The 23,378-nt window shown below is 41.7% G+C and overlaps 2 protein-coding genes across 3 annotated transcripts in view; both read left to right on the top strand.

Annotated features, from left to right (window-relative positions):
- The first annotated feature begins 1,337 nt into the window (after positions 1-1,337).
- On the top strand, positions 1,338-11,688 carry anks6 (ankyrin repeat and sterile alpha motif domain containing 6). 2 transcript variants are annotated; one of them, XM_030399039.1, is made up of 18 exons: positions 1,338-1,981; positions 2,710-2,928; positions 3,062-3,260; positions 3,368-3,518; positions 5,295-5,339; positions 5,509-5,713; positions 5,902-6,008; positions 6,631-6,782; positions 6,926-7,163; positions 7,506-7,555; positions 7,832-8,026; positions 8,116-8,278; positions 8,360-8,580; positions 8,695-8,887; positions 9,429-9,496; positions 9,762-9,878; positions 10,176-10,260; positions 10,404-11,688. In XM_030399039.1, exons 1-18 carry the CDS (start codon positions 1,653-1,655, stop codon positions 10,451-10,453), a joined length of 2,787 nt encoding a protein of 928 aa, XP_030254899.1. In that variant the 5' UTR covers positions 1,338-1,652; the 3' UTR covers positions 10,454-11,688. The 2 variants fall into 2 exon arrangements, with proteins under 2 accessions (XP_030254899.1, XP_030254898.1); XM_030399038.1 differs by having other exon boundaries at positions 10,176-10,272.
- Positions 11,689-21,814: 10,126 nt separating this feature from the next.
- The window catches only part of LOC115570445 (uncharacterized), a 66,544-nt gene continuing 64,980 nt past the window's right edge, over positions 21,815-23,378 (top strand). The window contains exons 1-2 of the mRNA XM_030399052.1: positions 21,815-22,192; positions 22,649-22,744. Coding sequence (XP_030254912.1) covers positions 22,683-22,744 — 62 coding nt within the window. The 5' untranslated portion in view covers positions 21,815-22,192; positions 22,649-22,682. The remainder of the gene's footprint in view (positions 22,193-22,648; positions 22,745-23,378) is intronic.

Below are 23,378 nucleotides of genomic sequence, written 5' to 3'. Positions count from 1 at the left end.
ATGATGATGTGTAAGACGGTTGTGGGTTAATTCACATCCTTGTTCTGTGGTTAAATTGTGTCGAATTAACAAAGATGATAAAAATTTTGGCACCGTGAGTGAAGGGGTGTTTTCTGGGAGAGACTTCCCGTCTGTTAAGGAGTGGGCATGTATGATAATAAAAGGTGAATTTCTTGCTATAGAGATACATTACAAGTGCTAATGCTTACAATATCTTGATGTAAGTAAAGAAAAAGTCTGAGTCATTGAGTTGTGCTTACATTTAATTTAGCAGAATAAAAATGTTTTTCACTACACACATTTGCTTTGAGGTATTACCCCTCAACTTACATGTTAATAAACTAAAATATGGACTAGAAGTATATACCTAGTACACTAGTAGTATATAGATGAGTGTACTTGATGTATACTTGAAAGTGTACTTGTGTAAACTTAAAATGTCCTTATAAAGTATACTTAAAGTATACTTTTATAAACTTAAAATGTTCCAATTTAGTCCGAAGACGTATTAAATTAGTATACTTTCTAGTATGCTACAAGTACATGGTCCATAGTATACTTGCTATACTTAAACTCAAGCATACTTAATAAAATGAACTTCAAGTATACTACTTTTTGCTAAGGGTTATAAGGTTGCGGGGCTGCCCAAGTAGCTCAGTGGTCCAGGGTTTGCATCTGCACCTGCACCTGCACCTACACCTGCACCGGCACCTGTGGCCCTTTGCTGCATGTCTTCCTTCCTGTCTCGCTCATCCTGTTTCCTGATGATCATTAGAAAACTCTTGCTCTTGTTCTATAGAACTCGAGGAAGGCTATCGCTCCATTTTGCAACACCATGCTCAGCTTCAAAATATGCAAGAACTATTTAGTTAGGCAAGAAGCAGTCAGCTGGTATTCGTTTTAATATGGAGTGACCAGTGCAGTCACCAGATCCCAACCTTATTGAGATGATAAGCAACTTCAGTGTAGATAAATACCCAGACTAGACTGTGGCTAGGGTGGGTGCTGGTATATGATACCAACGATGTTGTGGTCGGTTTCAATTGCTTAATCACTTAGTCTGGCTATACAGGCTGACATAAAAGTATACTGATAGGCCTATTTCCAGTCAGAAATTGATCATAATTGATCATAATAATAATATTCTATCATTTGGATATATAATAATGGTTGCCAATCATTCAATTTCGTAAATGATATGGTAATTGAGTGCATTTTGTTACATTACTGACACTTTCCTTTCTATCTAATTAAATAACACAATCCACATAATTTGCTTAAATCATCAGGCTTTTCTTTTGAAGGATGAAAGCGGAAGTCATGCTCTGTGTTGTCCATGTATTGCTGCCGGTCAGATTCCTGAACAAGTAACGGAACCGGGGCCGTGGCTGCCGGTGCCAGAAAGTTGTTTTGTAGAAACTCGTCAAGATATCCCGAAAGTTTTTGACTGTGACAATATTTATTCTGAGGGTGTAGTGTTTGAGAAGAACAAGAGTAGGCCTTCATTTGGAGATTTGACTTCGTTTTACTGTGCGTCATGAATTCCAAACACAGGCCGCCGCCAAGTGACAGAGGAGAAGTTGCCCGTTATCGTCGTTGAGACTCATCGGAGTTGAATGGAGACGGAGTAAGTCGACACATCAGATGAGGAGATGAATTTCGGCGTCCCCGCTAATTCGCTGCTCCTTTTCCGGGCCTGCGACGAAGGGGACTATGAGACCGCCCGGGGCATCCTGGAGCCCGGAGCCCCGAAAGAGTCCGGGCGGCAGAGCAGGCTGCGGTCAGAGGCCGGGTCGGAGTGCAACATCGCGGACATGTTGTCTCTGGTACCGGTGGACTGTACGGACGAGGAGGGGAACACCGCCCTGCAGTTCGCGTCGGCCAGCGGTCATGAGAACCTGGTCCGGTTCTTGCTGCGAAAGGGAGCCTCGGTGGACAGCCGCAACAACTACGGCTGGACCCCGCTGATGCAGGCTGCTAGGTGGGGGGCTCATTGCACTATGTTCACTGACACACCAAACTTCATTCAAAAATCAGTCTATTTTACGCATCCCGTCTTTTCCCGGCAGTCGGCATTGTAAAACTATAATACAGTGGTTTATTTTTGTTGTATTTTTAAGGGTTGTGTGTGTGTGAAACGTTTGCCTGTTACATGAACATTTCTCTGGCAATTGGCAGATTATTTCATGGAGTTTGGCGTAGCAGAATGTTCTGTAATAACTTCATGGTAATTTTTGATGAAATCATTTTTCTTTGCTTCATTGTATCTACAAAGGGCGTATTAATGTTGATTTGATCAAAATACTGTAACTCTCAGTTTGACAAATAGCCCTTGGGACATCATCAAGTTAGCACAATTGATTATTGATTGGTCAGGAAAATAAAATAACACTCAAGTCTAAAAGTGAGTCACAGCAAGGGTCTGCATTTCAACACCTGCCCAGGGCCTTTCTATAAAGTGCATACATGTTTGTGCCAGATGCACAAGGCATGAACTTTAGGATGACTTTCCCTCAGAGACTTGATGAAGTATGACCTAACTTAATTCGGTTGTGTGAGGCATGTAACAGAACCATGTCTTCTCAACCCTCCTAGTTGATTCAGTTAAGGGAAGAGCACTCCAATGCATTTGCCAAATGCTTGATGAACTGCTGTAAAGTGGGGAAAAGTAGATCATTTCACTGTCTGCGTCTCTGCTCCTACACCAAGGTTTGGTCACCTGACTGTTGCCCACATCCTGCTGGAGAATGGGGCGGAAATTAACGGGCGGAACAGGCTGGGTGCGAGTGTACTGACTATGGCAGCCCGTGGAGGACACACTCATGTGGTCAAGCTGCTCCTCGAGAGCGGTGCTTATGCTGATGACTATGATCATCTGGCTGTCGCTGCAGAGGCAGTCTCAAACGGCAACAACAACAACAGCTGCAGGTGCGGGTTGTTTCCTCACAGGCGTTATACCTACGCATATACCAAAACAAAATGGAATTGGATATATTCTCTGTCATCTTTGTTAATCCTTTTTGTGGGAAACCGGTTTGGCTCTGTCCCTCTTTCTCCACAGCGCTGCTGGTTTTGGAGGAGGTGAAGGCTGTCCAGGAGGAGGTGGCAGAGAATTCATGGACATCACTGCCCTGATTGTGGCGTCTCAGCATGGCCATGAGGCTGTGGTGCGCTTGCTGCTAGAGTGGGGCTCTGATGTCAACTTTTCCCAGAAGACCACTGGCTGGGGACCACTGATGGTGTCCACCCTCAGTGGGAAGGTGGGGTCAATAGATAAACAATATGGATGGATGATACAATTTGATTGTTGTAAGTGTGATTTGAGATATTGGAGCAGCTGGCGTATAACGTTGTGTGTGTCTTGAAGGTGGCTGTGGCTCAGCAGCTGGTGGAGCGTGGAGCTGACCCAGACCGAGTCAATGTTCTGTCCAAGACAGCCTTTGAACTAGCCATGCAGCTGAAACAGAGAGACGTCAAGGCTTACCTGGACTCCATCACCACTGTCAGACCCCAGACAGGTAAGGCTTTCCTCCACAAAGCTTGTTGTACAATGTTTACAATGTAATTGTAATTAATCAGAATCTAAGCGTGAAGGAAAAATGACTTGTTTGCACATTATTATACTGTAAACATCATAATCCTGCATTGTTATGCTGCGTACATAGTATAAGCTGTGTAATGCTTATATGAGAAGAGATCAAATTGTTAGAAAACCAAAGCTTAGAATAAGATATTTAGGATAAGATGGGGAGAATGGCAGTAGCAGTAGGAGAAATAAATAATAGATTTTTTTAAAATGAGATTTGGAAGAAGTTCAGTACAGCTGTGCTTGTGTTGGTTTCTCTTGGGCTCCGCCGTGTTTTGCTTCCTCCATGGTAATACCAGCTTCCCCGGCTATTAAATATTTAATTTTGTTTTGGTCTGAGAGTTTTTTTCTATCTGAGTCTTTTTAATTTGTTTTAAGCACATTTTTAAATGTTGAGCTACGGTTTAACTGGACGTGTTGAACTGTCTCTGTCTTGTCAGCACAAATAACAACCTATCTCCGTCTCTGTGTGTGTTTCGGCAACTAGAATGCAGCCGTCTTGCACTGCAATTAACACTGATGTGAGAGTGAAACCGACAGTGTTAGCTCTCTGTCTCTTTGATGTTTAATAGCTCTTATCACCAGTAGTTCAAGTTTTACATCAGTTCTCCTGCCTGGTCTTTTAAAGCTCTGACTGGGGCATTAATAACAAGAAAAGAAGCCATGGGCTTAATTTCCACTTTAACAATCCTATTCTTGTCCCCCCCCCATTTTTATACTTTCAAGTTTTTGTTTCTTACTTTAGTCCCTGAATGTTGTTCAGCCCAGCCACCACAGTCCAAATGCAAGAAGACCTTCACTGATAAAGATGTTGATGCACTTGTTGCTCAAAGCCGTGAGCTAAAGGGGCAGCAGGGGGTTCTTTGTGCTGTTTGTTGCCCTGCGTTTCGCCTCTCAGACACGTATAGGCCGCTCTACCCGCTAACTGCATATAAAAATGGATGATATGTGTCTCCACTTCCTCCCACCGGTGACATCATTTTGAGTCTGAGTCTGTTCAGTAGTGATCATGTTTTGGAGCCGTGGTATGGAGGCCACACCCATACACACGTCCAACTCAATCGTGAGCAGGACACAGTAGACAATCTTGATGTCACACCCCCCTTTTTATATCATCAAATAACTAATTAAAACCCTACTAATCAGAAAAATGAAGACATGAACATAAGTCCGTATGATAAGAATGAACTAAAATGAAAGAAAATGTCCCTGGGAAAAATGTATTTGATGTGTAATTTGAGCTTTTTTTTTGTTTGAACCATTTCACATCTGTTAACATGGAGGGGGCGGAGCTAATCAAGATGTTTGGGCTTCTTCGCTGAGGTGTCATTTGTCCATCATTATGTACAGTCAATGGCCCTACCTTATTGGTGAAGGTTGTTAGGGCTGTAGGCAACCTGAGAGGAGTACCTGTAGACACTACTCAGGGCTTAAAAATACTGGTAAGTATTCTGTTTTCCAGTTACAGCAGAATGTTTTTAATGTATCTCACAGATCTCTACTTTGACCTGTTACTTAGTTCTTTTCTCTGTGTTCAAATGTGCTTTGTGTGAGTGGTGAAATCTGCAGTGATTTTGTTTCTGTTTATTTACCTAACCCCACCACACTGACAGATGACTCTGAGCTATGTGGAGTTTTGCCAAGTAGGACTGTTGTTTCAAAGTAATTCAGAACCCTTCTGTTCTCAGTCCTCCTCTTTTCTCCACAGACGATGACAGAAGGAGACCAGATGTGTTCAGTGCCCTCAAGTTGGGTGAGTTCAATTGAATAATTCATTAAAAAAAAAGATACATCAGAACTCCAAGTAAATCATGTTTTGTTTGTAAGATAAACTGGTGATTTTGTTGAAAAGAAAAACACAAAAAAGTCCAAATGAATCTGCATATTTATGTATCTATATATGTGTGTGTGTGTTGACCCAGGGAATTCCCAGCTAGTGAAAGAAATCTTGGAGGAGGACCCGACTCAGGTGAACTCGTCCAATCAGGAGGGAGCATCACCTCTCATGATGGCAGCTGTCAGCGGTCAGTTAGAAGTGGTGCAGCTGATGGTTGAGAAGAATGCAGACATAGACAAACAAGATGGCGTCCACGGGTGGACCGCTTTAATGCAGGCCACCTATCATGGGTAAGACAGAGCTGCGGGTTCATTATGATACACTTGTTGATGTAGTGGGCCATTAAATCAAGATCATAAAATCAGGAAATGTGACGGGCCATGAAGTCACGTGATAATGTAATGTTGTACATACCCTGTGCATGCTGGCATTATCATCAGTCCTTTCACACTCTTTCTTTTACTTTCTCTCCTTCCAGAAATAAAGACATTGTGAAGTATCTGTTAAGTCAAGGAGCTGATGTCAACCTTCGAGCGAAGAATGGCTACACAGCCTTTGATTTGGTTATGCTGCTGAATGATCCAGGTACTCCCATTGCCATCAGTTTCTATCCCTTTTAGAGAATGTGCTCAGACTGAACAAACAATCCCTTCCTAATATACTGCCATGATTAGCAGGATTTTTAAATCAGGTGTCTATTTGTGAAAATAGCAGTACCATCCTGAAATGAATGATAGCAGATATTTCTCTTTTATTATTATTATTATTTTATGTTATTTAAAATTGTCAGAATTGAGTAATCAAAAAAGTTAACAATAGATGACTTGATAATGAAAGTAATCATTTCGCTAACAAGACCACACCACAATTTTACATTAAGGTAGTTTATTTAAATTGGCTGAACATTTTGGAGAGGATAGGAAAGGGGGGTCGGGGTTGTTGGGTGAGGAAAAGGAGGGGTCAAGGTTGGTGGATGAAGAGGGGGGTTTGAGTGGGGTGTGGATTGGCTGGACCGTCAAGGATCCAGGAAGGTTGAGACTCAGAATGGGGGCACGTCTCGATGGGCGCACGTCTTGGTCGGCGTGGCTTCATCAATCCCCCTTTTATGTCTATCCAGCAAATGGACCGCAACACTTGACACAGTCGATGCTTGGAGAATCCTGTGAATCCTTAACTTATTTTCTTTGTCTGCTTTGAATTTTCTCAGACACCGAGTTGGTGCGCCTGTTAGCATCAGTGTGTATGCAGGTAGACAAGGACAAGTCGAAACACCGCGGCAAAACCTTAATGACTCGCTCCAAAAGCCGACAGTCACTCAACAATGTCCCTGTGCCACCTGACGACAAGGGAGGCCTTAAGGTAAAGAAAAAAACTTCATGCTGCTTGAATAATCCATACTATGTAGTAGTTATTTATATATTATTTAACTTAAACAAAATGTACAGCACTTTTTATTACTCTACTCCTTGACACGAACATGTTTGACTTCTCTCCCCTTCCAGTCCTGGTGGAGTCGGATGTCAAACCGGTTCCGACGACTCAAGTTGACTCACACCCTGAGGCACGGCCTTTCATCCAACCGCTTGGCTCCATTTCCAGACGATGCTGAAACTTCACTGGACGCCACGATGAAGGCGAATAGGAAGCCTGCTGCCGTGTCTAATGGGACGCTGGCACAAGCCCCTGCCCTGGGAGGAAATGACATCAGCACTGCCTGGGCAGTCAAGAGCAAAGATGCTGGTGAGACACAGTGATATAATTAATTCATGGTCATTTTTACAGCATAATTACTGGAGTCTCTAACACATCCTTAAGGGGAGAATCCAAATATTTTACACATCAAAGTCTGTTTAAAGGTTTTAGGGAGTACAACTTCAGATGTGAAACAAAGCAAAGCCCCTTGTGGGTCCAGAAGACTTTTGGACCCACTGCTTTTGATTGTCAGCTGTATTGTCCAGACATCGCTGCATTGAGAGTAACTGGCCTTCGATGTGTACATGATTAAAAAAATGTCACACAAAAGTTGTATGTTATAAGACGTAGTAAGAAGAATGTGACTGTAACTTGTTATCCACTTTTCAGGTCTTTGCAGGGCATCATCAGAAAAGGAGGACTTTCTCATCACTACTATGGTAGGAGTGATGGATTGGCTATAAAGTATGTTTCAGTGTTCATTTCTTCAAGCTTTGACAGTGATTATAATACGTTACATGTAGGATGTCAGAAAGCTAGCATGCTCGGCTTGACAAGCTTAACAGCTTGATGCAAAGTGATTGTTCTTCTGCCCTGGCTTTTTATATAAAATCTTTCATTTATATTTGATTTATGCGGTATTAAATCTTTTGGGATTGCACTTTGCGCTCTTTGCAGCGATTTTGTAATCACACCATGTGTTCCATGTCCTCCAGCTCAGAAATGATGCTCCCTTGACCCGGCTGCCAAATGACAAGCTGAAAGCAGTGATCCCTCCCTTCCTGCCTCCGTCCAATTTCGAACCGTGGAATTCGGATCGTTCGCGCCTACTCAGGGACGGAAAGAGTGAGGCGCCCCGTCTGCCCATGCCACCCCAGAGGAAACTGAACAGCAGTGGAAATTCGGATATTGTGAGTGTTTGTTTTTCGGGATGTTTTTTCCTAAAGCCGTCTATGTGTTTGTCATCACCTCTCCTCCTTCTCTCTCCTTTTTATGTTAGACATCTATCAGTCGTGTGGTTAGCCGATCCATTAAGTTTCCCAGCATCCCAAAAGGGCCCTCCTCCTCATCTCCGTCAAACTCTGGCCATTACCACTCCCCACACTCCTCAGGAGGCTCAAATGGAGTTGCAGGGATCAACCGGGACTCCCACAACCGTTCAGGTACCTACAAACACAGACAAATATGAACTGACACAATGGGAACCCGATTATATTCTTAAACCGTTTTTTTTCTTCCACCAGGGGGCAGTGCAGACAGTGTTCTCTCCCAGATAGCAGCCCAAAGGAAGCGAGCAGCAGGTCTGGTTGATGTGAAGGCACAAGCTCCGGAGAAACAGCACAGCCAGACACAAAGCCAGCCCTCACTGCCACCCTCGGGACCTGGCCTACCACTGCCTGATATTAGCCTACCTGACATCCACTCCCACCCCAGCCTGGTCGCTTCTGACATCCACTCGCGGAGGGTCTGTGGTTTTGTTTTCTTTCAGTCATTGCTTTAGGTTTGGTAAACACCCCACACTAAGAGAGAACCCCCTGTCAGTGAAGTGGGGCTACTGCTCACCTTTATTCCTCTTTAGAAAATGGAGCTGAAGAAGAGACCTCAGTCAGGGAATTCCTCCACCTCTAAGAGCACGTCGCCCACTCTGACTCCATCTCCTTCCCCGACACCTAAGCCTCCTACTGGGCCGGGAGACTCCCTGTCCTCAGCCTCTTCCCATCCTCGCTCCAAGAGCAGTGGTGGCTCCAGCAGTGGAACCATAACTGATGAAGGTGATAACATGTGGAATTCAGAAATGAACTGGAATTATGATTCTGCTGCTACGAGTTTTGTACCAGTTGGACCAGGGGAAACAATATATTAATAGATATGCTCAACTTTTAATAGTAATAAATACAATTAGCTGTGTTGGAAGCTAAAATCCTGATAACTTGCTTTGAGGATTTCAAGTGCCGTTCGTTTATAATGTGCAGTGTCGTAACAACATGTAGCCTGTAACTGAACCTCACTTGTTATGACTGACATTTTTGACTTGACAATTGAAAAGTCTTTAAAAATATGCATATCCATTCTGATCTAAATCTCTAACCATTGCCAAAGGCAAAATTTGAGGTGCAGACATTTTAATGACATAGCCCAGCTCTACCATACACACAGCCTGAAATGAACAGGTCTGATAGTATGTGAACCATGGGCAATGAATAAAATAATCAACGCACATGAAAGAATACAACCTGAATCTATGTGTAGACACTATGGCGGTGAGTGCCAAGCTTTATCTCTCATACTTTATGTGTTTTTTGTCTTTTTCAGATGAGCTGTCTAGTATATTGAAGAAACTGTCCCTGGAGAAATACCAGCCTATATTTGAGGAGCAGGAGGTATTCTATCTTTCCTGTCAAAGGGGAATTCAAAAACATTTTCCTTCTGAGATGTTGTCTGCTTTTCCTTTGTTTCATTACGTTTTGATACACGACTTCTCGACATGAAAGAAACCGCCCTGCCATAACCGAACAGCAGCAGTGCAGTGCAATGGACTTAGTGGACAGTATATTTCGTGCTCAAATCAAGCCTAGAAAATGACGTCTGCGATTTGTTACACATGTTTCATACAGTGCTTTCATCAGTGTTTGTGTTTTCTGTTAGGTGGACATGGAGGCGTTCCTGACTCTGACAGATGGAGACCTGAAGGAGCTGGGCATTAAAACAGATGGACCCAGACAACAGATCTTGGCTGCCATATCAGAGCTCAATGCTGGAAAGGTGCATTTGGTTAAACGTATATTATGCTTCCAGTGTTGTTTCCAGGAATCTCTGTGCTTACAGTTCTACTTTTTCCTCTTCCAGTTTTCCACATTACAACTCAACTATAATGTCACAATACACTGTTAACATTGTGAGCCAGCAGAGATCAGTGGAATGACTTTGAACAATGATGGAAATTGGCTAAAAGAAACAATTTGTGGTGGATGCAGGAGACACACGATATGTAAAAGTACAGTATCATCTTTGTCCAAAGATGATAACTGGTTTATAACGACTGTGGTCGGCTTTCATCAGGGCCGAGAACGGCAGATCCTTCAAGAGACCATCCACAACTTCCAGTCTTCCTTTGGCAGCAGTGCCAGCAATCCAAGACAGCCAGGTGAACCACGCTGTGAGTGTCCAAGGTTTAAAGTAAACTGTGAACTGTGGTGGAGACTTTGGAGCACCAGCCCTCACAAAGACAGCATCATAATATGGCCTTGTCTTTGTCTTATTTTCTCTCTCTACGCCTTTCTTCATCAGCACCAACGGGTTGGATGAGACACCAAGTTCGCTCATCCAACAAAAGGTAACCCAGCAGCCCTGATGCCCAACAGGACGTACACCCAAGGTACCTGAAATAAGTGTAAACTGCTGGTGACCTTTAGCCAAGGCACTAATAATGTGGAGTCTTCTGAACGCCAGTGTCCCAGACGACTAGTGGTATTACTGCGAGAGGACGCTGCAGCCAAATGACCATCCAGGCCCTGATAAACTGCCTTTATGAGACCCTCCAGGACCAAACTGCCTTAAAGAATTCTCCTTATGGATCCTGAAGCAGAGGAGGTGTGACAGGGCTGGCTGAGTCCAGTGCCCTGCTGCTATATGACAAAGCATGTGATGTGTGGCAGTTGTGATGTTTTTGCCAAAGTGCTACGGTTGCCACATCGACTGCTAATGAAGCACATGGGTTACACAGAGAGGGTAATGAGCGGGGAGTTGTGAAAGACAAGAAGATCAAATGCACAGCAGAGGAAGTGTATGGAAGCAGAGAATGGCCGTGCTCGCAACTGTGTTTTTTTAATGCACTTAGCTCGAGGTAGTGAGATAATTATTTTTCTTACACCGAAAAATAACAAGACAATCAACCTGTTACGACAATAAAACATCCTCTTATTACTCATAATGTCAGAGATGGAGCGTGCCATGTCAGTTTGCACAGACGGTGTCCGTGCCCATTATTGATCAAACGCATCAGACTGTCTTTCAGTCTTACTTTCTTACACAATTCAATTACTGACCTTCATTTTCTTGTGATGAATTATCTTGTCTATCTTCTATCTCTAGAAAACATTATTTTCTTTTCTTGAGATGTAGCAAAAAAATCAACCCATTGGTAAGAGAAAAAGCTTGAAGAGCATTTGAAAAATAACTGCAAACACGACCCTTCTTGGCCTCCGCAGAAAAGTGACTTTGAGCCGAGAGAGACTATTTTCTCTGAACAAATGTAAGAAAGCATGCATATCTCTTGTAAAAATGCCACGTTTTGTATGGTGAAAAGATAAGAGAGAATGAGTACAGTAGTTAAATGACATGAAACAGGTACTAGACAGTGAAACTGTGATCGAGACTTAAAAAAGGTGCACTGATGAGAAAAGCAAACGGAGAAAGAAAGGAACATTAGCCAAGCTTGTGTTTTAGTCATCCAGTCTCTTGGACTGCTTTTCCAAGTGTGTTTATATCTTTGGTTTATGGGCCACTATGTGAAGTAAATTCTTAGTCAAGACTGTGCTGTCATGAATAAATAAACATTATGATGATGATGAAATAACTGTGTTTTTTTTTTTTTTTCTTTACGTTTAAGATCTTATTGGACTTGAGATGAGAGGACATTGGCAAAAAACATTTGGAAGCATTTTATGAGCAGTATAAATTTTCTTTGAAAGAGGTGCATTGAGCAATAGTTTCCACAGAGCCTCCTCTATGTTTTTGCAACTGGCTCCACCATTAAACAGTTGGTCCCAGTGCAGACAGACGGGGCGCTATATCATCCCTAAATATCAGGTATTTATAATCCATGGCTTTAATCCAAAGGATGGGCTGTGGCTGACTTCAGTGGGACATTTAGATAGGAGATAACACTGTTTATTCATGCAATGTGCTGGGAAAATATGAAGAAATAGACTGTATGCCTGGGCTGCACAGTTAATCGCAAAGCATTTGAAATCGCAATATGGCCAAGTGCAATTTCCAAATTGCCATTTTTTAAAATAAAATGGGTAAAATGTGACAAACAGCATAACAGCATTGCAATGACATAGTGTAGTGTTGCAGAGATGTCCCAGTCTATACATCTTGTTTACCAGATGTGAGAAAACATGTTTCCGTTTTTTTGGTACAGACCATCGAATGTCACATTCTCATTCTCACAAAATGATTCTGACTAATAGTGAAACACACTTCAATCACAATATCTAAAAAATAATCACAATATAATGTTTACTAATCATATCGTGCAGACCTCTTGTATGCTTTAGAAAAGGAACTTTTAAAATGATGAGTTGAATCATAAATCCTAGAAATAAAGTCAGTCTCCAAAATGAAATGCTATGAAATGAAACAGGTTTCAGTTCCAGCTCTGCTTGTGTAAAAACTACATACCAAATAAAATCTAAACGTGAAACTGTCTACTTTCCACAAGATGGCAGTGACCTTCTATTGATGTAATAAATCATCAGAGTTGTATTGTCCAGCTGTAATGTGCTCCATAGACACAGTTCTGTGATATGTTCTATGAGGTCTCTTCTTAGTATCAGTTGTCACATTAAAGCAGTCTATGTTACTTATTTGAACCCGCTTAGGAGTTATGCTGCTGCAGCCCTACCCGGATCTGATATGATCAGTAGTTTATGGTAGCTCATGTTTGCAGACGTTAGATGGATTTCACCGTGCAACCGACATTATTGAAGTCAGTTTTCGAACTTGTTGACTCTTCTCTGCTCATGCTTACGCAACACTGTGTTTAAGCACTTGGCATTATGTCTTAATTGCCACCTGAGGCCACAATGGCTGCATGAAGCTGTGTAAGTCAAAGTAAGTAGCCAAGTATGCCTTTACACTAGGGATGACCTGATGTGAATACCAGTTATTAGTAATCAAGAAATATTTGGAACCAATATACCTTGGCAGTAAAAATGAAAAACTCCAGTGATGGAATCTAATTAAGTACAGGTTAAGTACAATGTTGAGGTGCTCGTACTTTGCTTGAGTATTTCCATTTTGCTTTGACCTTATCCAGCACATTTAAGAAGCAAATATTTTCAATTTTACTCCACCACATTTATCTGATAACTCATGCCACTAGATACTTTGCAGATATATATATATTAATATTATACATTTAATAATATAATAATATTGCTTTTTTGAAATTAATTTGTTTATCTGCAATCCGACATAAAAACCAGATCACTTCGTATGATCGGCAAATGCTGATTGGATCTGATGTCCGGCCAGGTCGATAATCGTCTGATCCGTACTTTGCACAAACATAAAGAACCACTCCAGACTTGTTTAAGACACAGAGAACTACTCTGCTTTGAAAAATAATTTCTTCACCTTTATCGAAAAATCTATAATGTACAAATATTTTAACATTTCTGCTGGAAATGGTGCTCTCCACTGAATAAGATACACAATGTGTCATACTTAAGTATTTCAAGTTACAATATCACACTTGTGTAAGTCCTGACACAACTTTTGTCTTGCAACGTTAGTGATGTCACAAAATCCTGCAGGCTCGTATTTTTTGTGTTAAGGTTGAGCTTTAAAGTGAGCACAGAGGAACTTTCCTCCTTCGGCGGTTCAACATGAAATCAGCCCTCAAGTATGAAACACTGCAAGTACGTCACTCTGCACAGTGAGGGCCAAACACCCAAGCGTTGCAACAAGAAGCAAAACACATTTTTGAGTGGAGGGGGACTAAAAACACTCACCATTGTCCACTTTGGATTGTAGTGTTTTGTTTTTCGAAGCCGTTGTCACCATGTGAGCGAGATCAGCCGAAAAATGTGCCTTTTTCTTTTTTTGAAAACGGCGAGTTCTTCAAACGGCTTCAGAAACACGGACCATCCCCAAAACATGACCACATAGCAACACACTGGCGTTGTTGAAATCATTATTGATGACCTGGATATGGACTGGCCCGACAGGCAGGCGACAGGGTTCCTGTAGAGTTTAATGAAAAGCATCACTCAGTGTAGGAAAGCTTTCCTCTCCAGGGCTGTGGCAGATTGAGGGCTCAGATGTATACTCATATGTGAGCCGTAAGAGACTGTTGGAGGGAGAAATCCATTTGGAATATATTAACATCGCTGTGGCATGTGGGCAGCAAATGGAGTGACTCATTCAATTTCCTCCCAATTGATTTCGCTCGCATACGGTTTTGATTGGATTGAATAACATTTAATAATATTGTTTGTAACTGTCAACACAGTAGGCATGCAGTAGTTGGGAACAGCAGGCATGCAGTAGATCATACAAACAGTAGAGGTCACAACATCAGCGATGCAGACAGGGACTCAGAAAGGAGATTTCTGTGATGAATAGATTCATTTCTGTAGGACTGGGTGTATTTTAACGGCCCCTGCTACTGTTAAGTTCCAGCCAGCCTTAACCAAGATGTCTGCTTCATCAGCCCAATGTGGTCTCCTGTCTGTGGTAAAACCAGGCTGACTGAAGGAACCTGAGTCTGCCGAGGTTAAGATCCCCAGAAGAGATAAATTGTGTGCCAAAGTGCCAGTTTACAATATTAAACACCCCGCGCTTCCCTACAGCAGTACATATTGTATTTCTCGATACACGCGCCGAAAACATTGCGGCACAAAATGACACTTCAAAAAGGGTTTAATAAGAGCAGTTAGTCTGAACCTTATACGGTAATCATGTATCACATTGTCCAGTGCTGACAGATGTTAAGGAAAATGTCACCAAACTCATGAACGCAGATGTCTGCGGCAAAATCACTTACCCAAAGTCAACTGAAAATCGACCAATTTTAAAGTAGTTTCATCTGTTCTGAAAAGCATCGGAACAAGTGACAATGCACTAGCTCAAGGTGAAATATGGTCGTCATTCCACTACAGTCAGTGAATTGATTCCTGTGATTGATTTTCCTTGGAAACAATAAACTCCCTCAATTTATTTCACCTGGTAAGAATAATAGAAGAAAGCCCAGTTCAGCCCGAAATCTAACTATATTTTTTAGTCTTGCCTGTAGCGCTATCTATCAGTCTAGACTGCTTTGGAGTTTTGGAGTTATCAGAATAGACGAGAGGCTAGCTGACCGAGCCGGCTACTGTTACAGCTGAGCCGAAGATGCCATCAATGTTTACATCCTGCGCTGTCAGCACGAGCCTGTCGTCCATGAGTAGATGCACACTTCCTTCTTTGGGGTGATACGGTTGCCAGGGGGGGAAGTTCAGTAGAAAGAAAATGTTCTCAGATGTAAAAAAAACTGCTGACAATAAGGTCTGTGGGTTATGTTGAGGAACAGGGTTATGATTTCTGGAAAAAAGACACTGTCGTTGAGTTTTATAAATAATTTCTATGTATGTATATATATATTTTTTTTTTCTCTTCGGGCACCACAGGCCAAGGGCCATCTAGTTCCAATATGTCAAGAGAAGGCAGAAACCTCTACGGCAGGTAATCTCCAAAACTCAGCAACTCAACACCAAAAATAGTCTAGTTGGATGAATAGCGCTGTAGGTAAGAGGAAAAATATGTATTTTTGATTTTTTGGGCAAACGGTCCCTTAAAGTAATAATTCACTTATTTAACAAATGCAAATGTGCTGTTGGATCATATACTGAAAGCCGACTGAAAATCAGCCAAATTCAAAGCCATTTCATCTGCTTTATGAAGAAATGGAACAAATGAAATGGCATTGTTCTAGTTCAATTCCCATAATTGATTTTTCCTTTGTAACAAGTTAACTCCCCCCCACAATTGTTTTCAAATGCTAAAAAGAAATCCAAGATGTCATGATTAAGAGTAGAACTTAATGAGTTGTGATGGTGCCGTGCTCCGTCAGCCGTGTCTGTGGAGATATTTGGGTCAAAATGCAAAACAAGTGCCTTGCTCTCTGCCAGCGGTGAAACAAGTTGCCAGATACAGACGTTTTTTTCCCCAGCGTTTTGGGAGTATTCTCTAAAAGCTTGGGTGCCATTACCATGAAATACACTTTGTGGCCATTGGCCTCTGGCTGTACAAGCCAGTGCGGTTTTTAGATGTACATCACCTAGGGCAATGGCTTTACTACAGCGTGTGCCTATGTGTGTGTGTGTGTGTGTGTGTGTGTGTGTGTGTGTGTGTCCTGGGATGCCTGGTCTCTGTGATTTAGTGGGGAGCAGGGATTGCAGGATGGAGCCCACTTGAAGCCTTACTTTGAGGACAGTCACCTCGTGTTTTGCACTTTTCTTTCTGTTCTGAGTCGTCCAACTTCTCTTGCCCACTTTCACCCATTGTCACTGGATTCCTGTCAGCAGTCGTGCTTGTACGCATCCATCGGACTGTTCACGTTTTAAGCAGTTGGTGATTAGTAACCGATAAATCGTATTTACATCGCCATCGCGAAGCACCATTTGTCCCGGCTAGCCGTTAGCTAACCTCAGATTTACTGGTGTCAATGTGGTGGCGACTGTGAGGTTAGCTAGCACGACGGCTGAACAGGAGACGAGAGCTCGTATTTCCACTTCAATATGTGTTTATTTATGGCAAGTCAAATAATCTCTGCAACGTTAAACAATGTTTTTGCACATGGCAGGTTTTCCCTCGCATCGGGCAGGCCTGTTGTTGACGAAAAACTAAAAGCACATCCAATAAACAGCTTGCACAGCTATCATAGCCTTGTGTATTGTTTGTGCAAAATATGCCCAAACAAACAGTTGCTGCCTGACTTCACATTAGCATCCCACTGTCAACATTCATCCTCGCAAAAGTGAGTCACTCGCTCCTAGGATTTCCCAGCATCCTGGGTGTTACACAACACCGCGGCCCTTTCACCACCTCTCTGTCCCCCCCACCTCTCTGTTTCTGTGTACACCACACTCACACAGAAACAGCAACACAGCCACGGGACACAGCAGATTACAGGCAGATTTTGGAAACGCGGGAGGACGGCCTCCATCTGACCGTCGTTCTGACCATAAAATGACCTTTGAAAAGCCAAAATGTCAACAGAAGATTTTCCCCACAGAGTCCCAAAACACAATTTTCCTACATAAACCAATTGACACAGCTTTTGATACAGGAACTGGCCTAAATGGGACAGCAAAGCACGAGTTCTTCTGAGGCCTATTTTTGTTAGCATTTGGCTCCATTGTTTGTTTGTTTGTTTATTGTTTGCACTTTAATAAAACATAACAAAAAATATACACAATAGATAATATATGATAAACTACAATGAATCAGTGCTGGAGAGGTTTGAAACCCTAGGAGGGCTTATCGAGAACCTCACCATTAAAATAAATAAGTAAAATTAAATGTATCTTATCAAAATAAAATAGCAAATGAATAATGAGAGAAAAAAAAACTAAACTAAAACAAAATAACCTAAATTAGTAATTAAACAATGAATCAAGAGATAAATTACAATGGCAACTATTGAAAAAAAACACAAAAAAAAAAAGAAAAAAAGAAAACAACAACAACAGTGTATTAAGACAATCCCATAGACAACAGATGATCTTTTAATTTCCTTTTATCGACAGGTAGGGAGGGTGAACTGCCTGTCAGGTGAATATACTTGTTCCATAAAGTTACACCTTTATATTTGATGGAAAACTGTGCTCGAGTGGTACAACAGAGTGGAATATGCAGCAGCTTAGATTGCCGAGTTGTTCTGGAGTGAATTGGGTGGTGTCTCACCAGCAAGGTGCTTATTTGGCGCTCAAAACAAGTGAAGTTGAACTTGTATGATACTGAATGCGATGAAAAATGTCCGACTTTACACAAACAGTATGAATTAAAAGAATGAATGGACTATCAAACTTAATGACCATCCAGCTTGAACGCTTCACACAAACACTTTTAAGTGATTATAATGCAGAAAAAGACTTGGTGTAATTTATTAATATAGTAAATTACAGCAGAATTTACTCTGTCTGTGCACAGTTATCATTTTAGACCCTAAAGTTTATTGTTTTCCTGTAAAATATCCCACCTCCATTACAGATCTTTTTTTTCAGAAGTGTTGCATGATGATCACATTTGAGGGAGTTTTTTGCTAAAAACATTTTGCATATCTGCTGACACGTTTCTAAATGTTGTGGTCATATTTTGTGCAAGCTCTTGGCATCACATGCTGTTTCACTCTGTGCCTTTCAAGTTCATCATCTGATTTCCTCCTGGATTTAAGTGTCAGAGATCAAAGCAGATCCACCCTCCGTCCCCGGTCACCAATCTGTTCAGATGTGGTATTAAACACTTTGGGGTCGGCTTGTGATCTTTGAAAGTGAATGAATTCAAACGCTTCAAACTGCACCATTGTGTCTGCGCGATGCCGTGACGTATGCACATATGTCTGCACAGCATTTCCTGTCGAAACATGAGTCCAGGCTGACCTAACACGACCTCTTGAGCTGGTCTTTTCCATTAACAACTCTGCTGTCATGGATTATACTCTGCATATCCTGAAAGCATTGCTGCTTTGCAGTGGTACTTGCCAGGCTACGAACTCTCCTCCTGCTTTTCTGAGTTCAGGGCCATCGCATCCGTTGACCCCGCTCATTGTTAGATATGGACAAAATCTTGCTTAAAATCCACCAAAGTTTTCTGTAGTTTTCTCTCATATTCACAGGTTCACTGATGTACGTGTACTTATTTGTGCATAAGGTCAATATTTCTGGCTAGACTATGTTTAAATTATCTTCTTTTTTTTTTTTTTTTTTTTTTTTAAAGTTGTCTGTCCGATATTGACCACCCCATCAATTTTGAATGTCCATTAGAATCAGACTTGTCACGCCACAGCGCTGCACGTCTCCTGAAATCCCTCGATGATGCTTACACAGACATCTTAATCAATGAAAGCCACACCATTGCACCTGGCAGATGGCTTCCCAGTGTTGCCCTGTTTGTCTCTGCGGTCATTATTCTGAAATGTTTATTAAGCCACACACACAAACACACGCTGTGGGCACACATGCACGCACACGCAAGGGGACACGGACATGCGCTCATGCACACGCGCACACACACACGGTTGCGTGCGAAGGCCTCCCCCGGCAGAAGCTTTAAACCTGGGCTAATCTGGAAGGATGGTGCTCGGATGGTGTTGCCAGTGGATTTGCATTGATACCAAAGCTCCCTGTAGCCTTAATGGCCGCCACTGACTGTGTTAACGGGACCTTAGGACCTCTTCAGATCCCCAACTCCACCTGTCACAGCAAATGAAACATCAGCCCTGATTTGATACAACAGCATGGTATTTGGAAATAATCTTATTGGTGGACTTAAAACCTTCGGAAGGTGGAGCCACTTCACACAACCGCATCTCGGCCATGTGACTGTAGACTGGCTTGCTACCTTTGTGAGTAAAGATTTTAAAAACATATACTATGTGATACATACAATTATTTAATGTAATAGGTGAAATAATGATGCTGAAAATGCTCAGAACTGAAATAAAATATCTAATAGAGCCCATCTCAGTGTTACCAATATGAATTAAATTATGTGTTTCTCTTATTTTTTCTTTTTCTTTCCATTTTCTCTATTCTAAAGAGATGTCATGACAGCCAAAATGCATTTTCTTTAGTAATTTTAATGTTTAAAATTTTCTTGGAAAATGAAGCAACTCAATCAAAAAGCAAAGTGTCCAGGAACAGTCGACTCCACCCCCTGCGTTAATGGTGTCGTCGTATTTCTGTTGTATGTGAGATCATGTGGCACAACAACAGCACCATGGGGATTCTCCTCTATGTCATCTTTATTTAAAGGAGGACATTTTATCTCAGCCATAAGCTTGCATGACTCACTACACATGAATACACAATAAGCAATGTGTGCTCGAGGGGAATACTTGACTTTTTGCAGTGCATGCATTTGTACACTGGGGTGCAGCACAGCAGACTACGATACACACTGCATAATGTGCATATACAGTACATCTAGTACGTGATGATGTTTCAGTGACAATTAAGACACAACAAATTTCAGTGGCAACTTTATTTGGTAAGAGCTTTATAAGCAATCATATAAACAAAAAATAAACATGTAAAAGTCAGAAGATTACAATTAATTCATTTACACACTAAAAGTACACAGAGAAGTATATTTGATGGTTATTTGATGGACAATAGAACATATATTAAATACACCTGGTCGGCACTCTTCTGTTACACGGCATACATCTTTTGTGTTAAATCATATGAGTAGGTTGTACTTGTCCTTTAATTCTAGCAGCTGATTGTAGGGGCAGAGGGTTTCGTGCATTTATCCCAGAGATCGTTCAACAACTCGGGCTTGCATTTCGCAGCCACTGAGTTTTTATAAATGGCTCTTTAAAACTAGCCGTCCTGCTTAATTTTATACACGGCAACAAATAAGAGTCTTTATTAAAATCATTTAAACATAAAAAAAAAAATATGATGCTGGGGAAACTAAACACAAACTCGACAGTAAATGCGTCACAATCAAAGCCTATGTTTTCTCCATCCATTCACACACAGAGGCCTAAATAACCACGATCGTAATAAGATAATAAGGTAATGGTAAGGCTTATACTGGATTAATCTTTCATCTTCGTTCCTCTTCAGTTTAGTATATATATAAATTCACAACCACACTGCAATGATTTCTGGACGGAGATGTAGGCAACAAATCACGAACACAAGACGCTTATCTGTTCTACGGACTGTAAGCAAGGACGCTTTATAAGCCGTGTCTCATCACGTATTTAATTAATGAACAGTTAAATTCGGCGTACAGTATTGTACCGAAATGAACTGACTATGCGAGGCTAACCAAAATGTAACACCATTTCCGGTTACAGATTTCAAAATAAAACCGTCCACGTGACGTCCCCCGCTGCATTTGAAAAGCTATTAGAGCCGTGACACGTTACATGCTTTTGCTCTGAAGGCATAATCATCTCATTTCCGGAGTAAAAACTGTCATATGTACCGAACTTGACGCAGCTGCTAATCTGTCCCAGAGAGCAACGTTGATCCCAAAAGCTGCGTTCACTGATTTAATTACTCGTTTGAAGAAGCCCGGTCCCGTCCAGCGCAGCGTTACATTCACGTACAGCAGGTTTCGTTGCAAACTGTGTAATTCGTTGAACGAGCGGTGGGTGTAAAAAAAAAAAACACCCAAAAACCCTCCGGTCCGTAGAGTGCCGTCGACCGCGGACAGTCTCGGTGTGAATCTGGAGATTTGTGCCTCGGCTGCCCTTCGCGTGTGATCCCTCCCCTCGCGCTGCTCTCAGAATGTGTATGTGCAGCGCGCGGCTTCAGGCTGGGGTCGGGTTGGGCTACTGCTGCTTTCATGTACTCCTCGTAAATATAAAACATCATCGTGTGTTTCAAGATTAATTGAGTCGAAAATACACAGTTTAACTCAGAATCCGCTCCCTCTATTAATGTAATATGTAACTGTTGGTGTCGACTCGGGGGGAATAAATTAAAGTACCAGCATAATAAAGAGGAAATGCTCGTAGACACGCAACTCTTAATTTTGCCAAGTAGGTTACATAGCCTGTCAAAGTAGGCTAAGCAAATTATGAATAACAGCCGCAGTAAGCATGTCGTTTTTTATTATTAGTTTTAATATAAAAAACCACTTGCCATTAATATTTGAACGCATTTAGACTCCAAACATGTAAGTGGTAATTCCTATAAACAGGCAGTACTTGAAAGCAGCATAAGCTAAGCCTGTTTGTGTATGTGTGTGTGGTTGTGTGTGTGTGTGTGTGTGTGTGTGGTTGTGTGTGTGTGCCCTCCTCGCTCTGTTTGTGAGGCAGAGAGTTGCGTGCGAAGAGCTCGACATGTCATTCAGAGGAATCCACCACCTGAAACGCGAGGAAGTGAAGGCGACTCAATTGGGTATAAAGCATCAGCCAACATCTGCCTCGAGCAGTGCAAAGCTGATGAAAACATCAGCTCGGAGCTCATACGGGACCTCTACGAATTATTTTATTTTCCTTGGATTTATCATTTGGCATTACGCTGTCGGTGCACCCTGGGAGACGCATCTCTACTCTGCACTTAAAGTGAATGTGACCCAACATCCAACATTATACTGGAATTAACTGATAACCACCGATATTCTGGGTCAGTGCTTTTTACTTTATGTTTATTTTTGATTTTCGTGTGTGTGTGAACGTTTTGATGTGTATTTAACAACATTATTATTTTATAATTCATTTCCAGGTATCCGGCATGTCTCCTTTGCTTTTCAAAAACATTGATTAGACAAGTCCCACCGGCGTGATATTTTATTTTCTAACTACTGGCACTTGTTTGAAGGCTCTTAAGCTTTCATATGCCATACATCTGAACTAAATCACAGACCCTTCTGTTTGAATTTGAACTTAATTTAGGTTATTTTACTTTTAATTCAGAAACGTGGGGATTAAATGCAAAATTATCCCCCAAAGGAATGACTTTTAATGTCATCTTGTGCAACAGCCTGCCTGAGCATGCTTTTAGTTGTCACAGTTTCACATGTGTTAAAGTTTGTCTCTGCGGCCACACTGAAGTTAACGTGCTCTCCTGTCTCACCCGCAGCGCACCTGTTACCTCCGGAGCGGAGTGCAAGACCATGATCCCTCCGGGAGACTGCATGTACGCGGGCAGAAAGAGGAGGAAGCCCATCCAAAAGCAGTTAAGGAGCGCTGCTGATTATTTGTTCAATCAGTGCCCGCCGACAAGTGTTTGCTAATGTGCACTCTCAATCATGATGTGGTACATTAAAGAGTGACTAAATCATACTCAATCACAGGAAGTCAGTGAGGCAGCAGTATGAAAAGTGTGAAAATAACAGCACAAGTTGCGATAAATTAATAATCAGTCTGACACTTGTGATTATTTTTCTCAAACACTCTATTAATGGTATATCACCATTATCAAGTGCTTTCTGTTTGTGTATTATTGGCACTGGAGTAAAGTTTTATTTATTTATTTATTTATTTATCTATCTATCTATCTAACTTTGCATGTATGTCCTTACCCGCAGGAATAGGAGTCAAAGTGTGTGTTAGCTTGCTGATGGTGTTTTAGGCAGTCCGCAGTTTTCTGATGCAGATTTTTTTGGACGGTCTTGTCAGCCGTTGTCATGAATAGTGAATCGGGGCTTATATAAGATTTTGAAGAGGGAAGTGGTAATTTAACAAGGCCTGTGGCATTTATAAAGTTTTCATGTTTTACCCTGCTTTCTGCTGCCGTGCTGGGGAGGAAATCTTTGCCACATCAAGTCGATACTGTATGTGCCTGGGTAGAAAAATACTGTAGAAAATTT

The sequence above is a fragment of the Sparus aurata genome, chromosome 19, assembly GCF_900880675.1.
Source record: "Sparus aurata chromosome 19, fSpaAur1.1, whole genome shotgun sequence".
Classification (NCBI taxonomy): Eukaryota; Metazoa; Chordata; class Actinopteri; order Spariformes; family Sparidae; genus Sparus; species Sparus aurata.
The sequence above is the reverse complement of the archived record's forward strand: the minus strand, read 5'-3'. Positions and strand labels throughout refer to the sequence as shown.